General features: G+C 40.2%; 2 protein-coding genes across 2 annotated transcripts; one reads left to right on the top strand and one right to left on the bottom strand.

Annotated features, from left to right (window-relative positions):
• The first annotated feature begins 6,369 nt into the window (after window positions 1-6,369).
• Window positions 6,370-8,452, top strand: LOC125212713 (actin-related protein 2/3 complex subunit 5A). The gene is made up of 4 exons (XM_048112949.1): window positions 6,370-6,584; window positions 6,654-6,726; window positions 6,820-6,920; window positions 8,193-8,452. Exons 1-4 carry the CDS (start codon window positions 6,496-6,498, stop codon window positions 8,326-8,328), a joined length of 399 nt encoding a protein of 132 aa, XP_047968906.1. The 5' UTR covers window positions 6,370-6,495; the 3' UTR covers window positions 8,329-8,452.
• A 312-nt stretch (window positions 8,453-8,764) lies between these two features.
• LOC125212651 lies at window positions 8,765-9,890 on the bottom strand. The gene is made up of 3 exons (XM_048112874.1): window positions 9,621-9,890; window positions 9,331-9,530; window positions 8,765-9,242 (listed from the first exon to the last, which is right to left on the bottom strand). The coding sequence occupies exons 1-3, from the start codon at window positions 9,708-9,710 to the stop codon at window positions 8,993-8,995; spliced, it is 540 nt and encodes a 179-aa protein (XP_047968831.1). The 5' UTR covers window positions 9,711-9,890; the 3' UTR covers window positions 8,765-8,992.

The raw sequence follows: 9,890 nt of genomic DNA, 5'->3' as shown, positions 1-9,890 counted from the left end.
TACATCCGAAACGAACCCCCAGAACCCGGAAGTAAGGGGTTCGACGAGTGGGAGGAGAATGACTTGGTGGTTTTCTCGTGGATCGTCGACAACATCGAGAATGAGAGCCAACAAATACCACATCTACGACCTGGAAGAAAAGGCGATAAACATCAGACAAGGAAACCTCGATTTAGAGACGTATTACCGAAGGATCCACGGGCTGTGGATTAGTATTGATAGAAGCCAGAAACAGCCAATAAACTGCTGCGACAAAGGGATTGACCAGTTCCGAACGCACTCAAACGAGAAGCGTTTAATCAAATTTCTGACCGGGCTGAATCAAGAATATGACTCGATTCGGAGGGAGATCTTGAAGGAGGAGCCGACCCCATCAGTAGAGGCAGCGTATGGACGGGTAAAGACGGAGGCGGCTCGATGTAGAATCATGCCACCGGCGTCGCCTCCACCCACCGGAGAAGCCTACGGTGGAAACACCGATTCATCACTTGGGGAAATCGGCCAGGGGCTCGCCGCACAGACTCAGCGACCTCCTCACCGTAACAGACCACCACCGCCACGCTCCACTACCAACCACCGACCGGGAAACAGGCCCGATACATCAAAATTGTGGTGTTCCCATTGTGGAAAACAGAAACACACTTGGGAAACCTGCTTCAAACGACTTGGATACCCGGAATGGTGGGAGGAACGACAGAAAGCAAGGGCGTCACAGGCCCAAGCGAAAATCGCGATCGGGGTGAACGGAGATGGAGGGCCACGGCGAATTGAAGCCGGGAATCATGGGGTACCGACCAGAACTGGAGCCGGGACGCATCAGGAAGCCTCACCGGCCGGCAGAGGAGTGAGAGGCACCGGGAACTTTGTGGAAAACGTTGGTGGCGCAGGTAAAGGGTTTGGTTTTTATCCAAACCCTAAATTGAAGTTTGGGAATTATAGTTTCTCACCCCAGAATTTTGATAATTATCGAAAAAGACCCCATTTCTTTAAGTTTGACCCCCCTGACTTGCAGAAAATTAAAAATGCACTCCTTCCTTCTCGAAAATTGCATGATTGCCCCAATTTTGAGTCAGAAAATATGTTTACACCCCTACGAGATTTTTCCGCTGCATTTCATGCATCTGATACTACTGAAAAAAATTCCAAGGACTGGATATTTGACTCTGGGGCTACTGATACCATGACTCCTGATAGAGATGATTTTCTTGACTTTAGTGATGTTCCAAGATCTTATATTAAAACTGCGGGCGGGGATTTGATTAGTGTTATGGGAGCTGGCACCATTGAAATCTCACCTACTCTCCATCTTAAAAATTGCCTATACGTTCCTACTTTATCTCAGAGGCTGATGTCTATTAGTCATGTGACTAAGGAATTAAATTGTACACTCCTGATGTACCCCGACTTTTGTATCTTGCAGGATATTCAGACGAGGAGGATTCTTGGGCGTGGCACTGAGAAGCAGGGACTCTACTACGTGGACGAGATAGTTCAACATGGTAGTGCGATGCTGGCTCACGGATCCACGAAGCAGGAAACTTGGCTATACACAGAAGACTAGGACACCCCTCCCCTGGTTATTTTAAATTGCTTTATCCGAACATTTCGATTCCTTCTGATTTTTCTTGTGAAACTTGTGTTTTGGTAAAGAGCCACAGACAATCTACAAACACTCGTATGAAATTCATGTTTTCTTTAGTGCATTCTGATGTATGGGGCCCTGCACCGGTTATTGGGGGGAATGGCTTTCGATATTTTGTGATTTTTGTTGATGATTGCACTAGAGTGACTTGGATTTATTTTTTAAAACACAAATCTGAAGTTTTTGACAAATTTACCACCTTCTTTAAGATGATACAAACACAATTTCGTACCACTATCAAAACCCTTAGGTCCGATAATGGGAGGGAATTTGTTAACAACCCCATGAACCAATTTTGTAAAGAAAACGGTGTGATCCATCAAACCTCTTGTGCCTATACACCCGAAAAAAATGGGGTAGCTGAACGGAAAAATAGGACTATTTTAGAAATGACTCAGGCTCTTATGATTGAATCCAAAGTTCCCAAATTTTTCTGGCCAGAAGCCATTGCCACATCAGTTTACCTCCTCAACCGCCTACCAACCAAAGTCCTCCACATGAAAACCCCCCTCGATAGAATATCGAAACAAGCCAACATTCCAGAACATATGAACCTCTTTCCCAAGGTATTCGGTTGTACTGTGTATATCCATATCCCAAAACATGAGAGAACCAAATTGTCGCCATGTGCAACCAAGTGTGTGTTTGTAGGGTATGGGGTAAACCAGAAGGTATACAGGTGCTTTGACCCTCAAACCAAAAAAATCACCACGACCATGAACTGTAATTTCTTGGAAACCGAATTTATCATACTCACCTTAGTAGTCAGGGGGAGAGTGTTCCAAATAGTTCTATGGACTACCTAAGTTGGCTTGTGCCATTTCCAACTTCTCAAATTGAGGATCCACCCGAGTCAGTTGTCACTGCCGCCGAGCAGGTCTCTCCACAAAGGCCATCTCATCCGCCCCCATGTGATCCTCCTCCGAAGATATCCGAGGTAATCCCTGATCTGACACTTGAAAGTACAATTATCCCTGACACTATTGATACAGAACCCCGAGAAGAAGATAACACCATCGATGGAGACACTGGGAGGTACAAACTTCCTTATCGGAGTACAAGGGGGATTCCGCCTAAAAGATACTCCCCCGAGAAGATTGGGAGGAAAAGCCGATATGGAGTGGCGAATTTTGTGCAAGGAAATCTCACCAAAATGGCACAAGCTTTTGAGGCTGCACTATATGAAGAAGAAGAAATCCCGCAATCAGCCGAAGAAGCTATGAAACATAAGAAATGGAGGGAAGCCATGCTGATTGAGATGAAGGCACTGATGAAGAACAATACATGGGTGAAAAGGAAACTACCTGATGGAGTAAAGACAGTTGGGTGTAGATGGGTGTTCACAATAAAGAGAAGGCCAGACGGGACGATTGAGAGATATAAAGCACGACTTGTGGCAAAGGGATACACTCAGACTTATGAGGTAGATTATGCTGAAACCTTCTCACCAGTAGCCAAGATCAACACAGTGAGAGTGTTATTCTCGATCACGGCAAATAAAGATTGGCCACTTCATCAGTTCGATGTGACGAATTCGTTTCTACATGGGGAACTACCAAAACCTGTGTTTATGGAACCTCCACCTGGATTCGCCGAGGAGTTTCAAGCAGGAGAAGTTTGTCAACTCAAGAAGACATTATATGGGTTAAAACAATCTCCGAGGGCATGGTTTGGAAGGTTCACAGAGGTTATGAAAAAGTATGGGTACGAACAGAGTAATTCAGATCACACTCTGTTCCTCAAGAAGAAGGGGGACAAGATTACGTGTCTGATTATTTATGTAGACGACATGATCATTATGGGAGATGATGAAGAAGAAATGGCTGAGCTTAGAAAGAATCTGTTCCAGGAATTCAAGATGAAGGATCTGGGTCTTCTCAAGTATTTCTTGGGAATCGAGGTACTAAGATCAAAAAAGGGGATCTTCATAAATTAGAGGAAGTATATACTTGATCTATTGGCAGAAATTGGGATGCTGGATTGCAAGCCAACAGATACACCTATGGTACAAAACCATGGACTGCAAATTAAGGAAAATGGGGAACCGACCGACAAGGGGAGATACCAGAGACTTGTTGGGAAGCTGATATATCTTTCCCACACAAGACCAGATATTGCATACGCAGTTGGAGTAGTGAGCCAGTTTATGCACGTACCACAAGAAGAGCACTGGGAGGCAGTGCTGAGAATCATCCAATACTTGAAGGGAACGGCCGAGCATGGACTCATGTTTAAGAAACACGGACACATGGAGATACATGGCCTTACTGATGCTGATTGGGCAGGAAACCCAAACGACAGGAAGTCAACTGCGGGGTACTTTGCCTTTGTTGGAGGAAATCTTGTAACATGGAAAAGTAAGAAGCAGAAGGTAGTAGCACTCTCGAGTGCAGAGGCAGAATTTAGAGGAATTAAGAGTGGATTGACTGAGATATTATGGTTACGGAAGTTGATGATAGAGTTGAACCTTCGCTCTACTTTACCTTGTAGATTATTCTGTGACAACAAGGCAGCCATTAGTATCTCAGAAAACACTGTACAACATGACAGAACCAAACATGTGGAAGTGGATCGACATTTCATAAAGGAGAATTTGGAATCTAAGGTGGTGGAAATGCCCTATGTCAAGTTTGAAGATCAGCTAGCAGATATCTTGACAAAGGCAGTGAACTCGAAATCGTTTCATGAAGTACTTGGCAAGCTAAGTATCGGCAACCCCGTTACATAGCTTGAGGGGGAGTGTTAGAAGATATTGCACAGAATCAGGAATTGATATGGGAGAATATTTTGCAGTAATTAGTGTAATCTAGGTTTACCATGTATAGAAAATTCTAGTCTATATATTCTTGTAAACTCTACATTGTCGATACATTGAATAAGATTAATCCCTTCTACCAATTTCTACAATTTGTAGCATTGAAACCAGGGTTCGACGCCCCTACAATAGCCAAACTGTTCGTCACCACAGTGGTTAAATTCCACGGTTTACCGGAAAAGTTACTTTCGGTCCGTGACACAATTTTATGAGTGAATTTTGGATGGAGCTTTTATCCATGAGTGTTACAAAGCTACAATTTATGACCGCTTATCACCCGCAGACAGATGGGAGGTCCGAGGTAACGAACCGGGCCCTTGAGCAGTATTTGCGTGCATTCACTTTTGAGCAACCGCTGAAATGGTTCGAGTTCCTTCCTTGGGTCGAGCTTGCAATGAATTGTAGTGTGAATGTTAGCATAGGGATGTCACCTTTCAAGGCCCTATACTACGAGACCCACCTGATATATTCTGCACGCCGGCTGCCCCAACGAAGAATGCAGAGGTCGCAAGAAATTTAGGTGATCGGATAACTCTCCTACAAATTTTGAGGAAGAATCTTTCACTGGAATTCGGTGTGGGCGATCACGTCTTGCTCCTACTACAATCGTACCGTCAAGTCTCGGTGAGACGGCCAATGTTAGCAAAACTAGGGAGACGATACTATGGGCCACATGAAATCAAGGAAAGGATAGGTGTGTGCATATCGCCTGCAACTCCCTTTCGCCAGTCGCATATATGACGTAATTCATGTCTCGTTGCTCAAACCGTTTACGCTGCCGTTGTCCCACATAACTCTACAGCAACTACCCAACAATTATTCCCTGTAACCTAATTAATGTGAGCGAGAAAGAGTGCAATATAATAAAAATTGTAAGTTAAAAAGTCTAACTTGGATTATACTCACGCTTATTAAAATTCTCAATTATTCCATGTAACCTAATTAATATAACAACAAAAATTACGACGGATCTGTCAGTTGGATATCCATGGCTAATTGCTGAAATTAATTTCTTATATTTCCTCTATTCAATTTAAAGTGGAAAAAAAAAATTTGGCCCAAAATTTTGTATAGTGGTGTTTTGTGTGTTAAATAGAGAATAAAGTAGATATATTAATGTTTTCATTTTTATAAAAATGTCATTTTGAGTGGATTGAAGGAGTAATAAATTTATCAGAGACTCAATCCATAGGTAATTCAACAAGTCTATCACATCTTCATTTCCTTTTTTTCTGCGTCAAGCCATAATGCTAACTTCTCTATACATGTCTCTCCATTTAATTTCACTTCAACTACTTAAATTTAATTTTCTTAATTTATAACGTTTTCAATGTTTCTATTTTTTTAGAAAAGGAGTAGTATTCTCTAACGTGTAAAACCATCTTCAATGATATTCTAAAATTCAAAAGAAAGTATTCCCTCCGTTCCACAATAATAGAGACGTTTCGTTTTGAGCTCTCGTTTTGAAAAAAATGATAATAAATAGTTAAAGTGGAGATAGAGTAAAGTAAGAGAGAGAATAATATAGTGAAGAGTCTTATCTACAGTATTCTCTCTTACTTTACTCTTTCTTCACTTTAACTATTTATTATTATTTTTTCAAAATGAGTGCTCAAAACGAAGTCTTTGTTACTGTGGAACGGAGGGAGTAGGTAATTAGCTCTAATGGTACTCTAAAGTGTATTCTATTTAAATTTTTTGAGTAAAATAGTTCTCAATTTAAATTTACATTAAAACAAATACAAATTACTTCTATAAATTTTGTGATTAAAAAAGAACAGTTGATATATTTGATAAAATAGTAATACTATATATTCTTCAAGCTTTAAATTTAGTATAAATAGTGAAATATGGAGTACTCCGTATTAAAATGGGTTTGAGTTGTACTCCCTACCTCTTCACATATGCATTTTTTTTACACGTGTGGAATGAAGGAATAGTAATTAGTTGGAAACTTTGGAATACTCTAACCCCCAAATTTGAACCGATTCCGTAAAGCCTAAAGCAGCAGCTGAAAATTTTAATCGAGACCTAAACAATGGCAGAATTTGTGGAAGCAGATAATGCAGAAGCCATTTTCACACGAATCGAGCACAAATCGAGCAAGATCGAGAGCCTACTCAAACAGTAGGCCAAAATCTTTTACAAATTTGCTATCGCATTTGGTGGTTTTGTGAATAATGGTTTTAATTTCAGGTATAAACCGGTTGAAGCTTTGAAGACAGCTCTTGAAGGCTCGCCCCCCGTCACCAAAGACGAGCGTTGCAAGGTATGAATTAATTAATCATTTTATTTCAGTATACACAGTTTTTGTGTGATTTCATTAATTGAGCTAAATTAGTGTTGATTTTGCCTTTTGAAGTCTGCGAATTGGATTGTGGTGCATAGGGCGATAATGGCGATAAAAGATATCGATAGTTTGTTCTCAGCTCTTGATCTGGAGTACTACGATGTTCTGATGAAGTAAGTCTAAACCCCTTAATTTTGTGTTTGTCTTACTATTTTTTTCTTATGGTGTTTTGTTTGTGAAATTATTGTATCTTTGTTGATTTTGCATCATAGTTTATCCAAATTACCATTGGTGGATAGTTTCTGTAGATGGTATTCCTATGGAGATTTTTCCATAAGGAGTTTGATCTCCCTCTTTTGCTTATTCAGAAATAGTTTAGCAATATGAGGTGCTGTTCTAAATTTGATATATCAGATATTCTGATGGTTTCGGATTTTATCTTGTGAGTTGTGACTCAGATATCACTCTGTGATGGAAGTTGCAGGCTTTACCTATGAAATGCATTTCTTTCTTTTTTTGCTTGTGTATCTGGTAGTTGCTGGATTTACCCAGACATCATCTAATAAATATCTGTTTGGTTTAGAATTTTGGATGACTGGGAGAATTTTTTAAAATGGTTAAATCTATTATTTGGGGAAAGAACAATAACTCTAGATGTTAAATCATGTCTGGAAAAGTTATTGAGCTTGCTGAGAGGTAAAAGAATCAAGGAGATGCAAATGCTATGGAATAGAATTGGAACTGGTGCATATCCTGATAGCTATTGTAATTGACTTGATATGATATGCTCTTTTGCAACAACTGCACAAAATGAGAAGATAAGCCGAAGTAGGTTATTTTGTTTACAGATCCTTTGGACACAATTTCATCTAGAAATGTAGCAGAATTCATGAAACAGGTTTAACTTGGACAAGTGACGTACTCTGCATCATGTCAGGGAGCAACTAATAACCTGATTCATATAGAAAGTTCTACTATAAGAAATACAAATGCTGGAGTCTTGTAGATGATATGACCTGATCTGTGGTATTGTTTGAATATTTAGTTCATGGAAAGGTTTGAAGACGTCTTACTATTGTGCTCAGATTTCATCTCGAGAGTTGAGCCCGGTATAAACCACCCTTAAGCAGCCTCTGGACTCCTTAAGGATATTTTTATATCACCTTAGTGAAGAAGGTTGGCCTGTAGCAGTCATAGTAGATACCATCTTGTAGGCTATGGTTAAAGGTGCACATAATGAACGTAGAAGTCATGGAACGTATGCCTCTACTCTGAGTGGAATGATATCTAAATGTTATAGTTGTGTTTTCTGTTCCTGAACATGGTCATGTGATGAATCCTTGGAACTTTCCTTTCTTAAGATAATCTTTCTAGTCATCCAAGTTTCTCTGTTGCATAGATATCATCAATCTTATTATAAACAAATCCATCTATGTGATTAATAGGTACTTATATAGAGGTTTATCTACTGGAGATCGTCCCACGTGTGACCAATGCCTAAAAATTCATGAAAAACTTACAGAAAGAGCGGGATTGGGATGCATACTACGATGCCTGGCCGACAAAGTCAACACTGTTTAATTGTAATTTGTTCATGTCTCTGCACTTGTACAGGATTATCAACAATATGTATCCTTTCTTGTGTACATGAATAACCCCTGTTTTTGATGCAAATCATGATTCATTCTTTGCTCAACTTGTGTTATTATGTGTTATGATACACAACCTTCAAATTAAAACATCTTTTGATATAATTGAATGCTTCGACAATCCTAAATCAATAGACTAGAAGTTGCTTTGGAGGAAAGAATTATGATGATTAAGAAAGTCATCTTTCTGAACCATTGGTTATTGTCTGGTTGTATACAATACGCCCTCCGTCTCATCACTGTTGGGGCATTTCTTTTGGACACCTTTACATGTGTTTTTTCTTATTATGTGCACTCTTTTATTCATATATAATTGTCAATTCTAGTTGTAAGAGGTCATACAGGTTTTAACAAATCTAAAAGGCATATAAAAAAGCAGGAAACATACAATTCATCAGTCAATAACACTACAAAATTACATTTTCAACTCTAACGTATGAATGCTGTGCTTACAAAACAAGCCACTACCCAAAACCAAAGACCTACAAGGTTCTTGTATATGCCACAAAACATACATTGTCTGTGCAAATCTCAGTTCAACACTGCAAATTTATTTAGATATGTTTGTCTAACCACGAGGAACGAAAACCTCTCCTCTATCCCATCCTTATTCCGGTGTCCCCTCTCATAGGGAGAGATACGTCACCGGTTTTGGAATAGGTCATGTAGAAAAGTTCAGAGAGTATGGCGGTGAAGAATATGAATGCTGCCCCGGCTCCAAACACTCCCTTCCTCAACGTCTCACATGAGGGAGGAGTTGCCGACAAGTATGTCCTGTACTTGGTGTGGTACGCGTTTCTTACCGAGCCAGCTAACAAGCACACCTCAGCAATGAAGAATGCCACCCTGCATCAAGAGCAGCCGGTGGAATTTAGGAAAAAACACTTTTTTTGAGTGAGTAATGAATGTTGAAGCTAATTGATACGAAATATACCAGCAGGAGATGAACAACACAATCGCCCAAACCCTAGAACGACCCGGTTGGAGAGCTCTCCCACCGCATAAACACCTACTTGCAGCCATGATAATTAGTTGGCTAACCATAAGGAACAAGAACGAGCCCACTCCAAGGCCGGTGGCTATGTCCGAATCATAAACACAAAACTCCATGTTCGCCTCAGTTGCAATGCTTGCCTGAAGAGACGGTGGATGTTAGTCCGAAGAATTTATAATAAAAAAGTAATAATAAGATTTCCCTTATAATAGCAAGATTGAAAGACTGACAGATGATCTGCGGTGCTCAGCTGCAACAGCAAGTGAAAAAGCAATTAAATCGAACACGAAAACTGTCACCAACAGAAACTTGGAGGCCATTGCTATGCAGATCAAGATGAAGGCTGATTCTAGTAAGAAGGAGAAAGATAAAAAGTTTTTTGGGACTTGTGCAGATATGTTCTTGATATATAGTTGGATTGCTATCTATATAGTGTGTGTGAAGAAAGCAAAGAGGTGAAATGGCCCTTTCTCTCCCATTCACTTTAGCTCACATGCAAC

This window comes from Salvia hispanica, chromosome 3 (genome assembly GCF_023119035.1).
Source record: "Salvia hispanica cultivar TCC Black 2014 chromosome 3, UniMelb_Shisp_WGS_1.0, whole genome shotgun sequence".
NCBI classification, from domain to species: domain Eukaryota; kingdom Viridiplantae; phylum Streptophyta; class Magnoliopsida; order Lamiales; family Lamiaceae; genus Salvia; species Salvia hispanica.
Note: the sequence above shows the minus strand (reverse complement) of the source record. Positions and strands in the feature narration are given on the sequence as shown.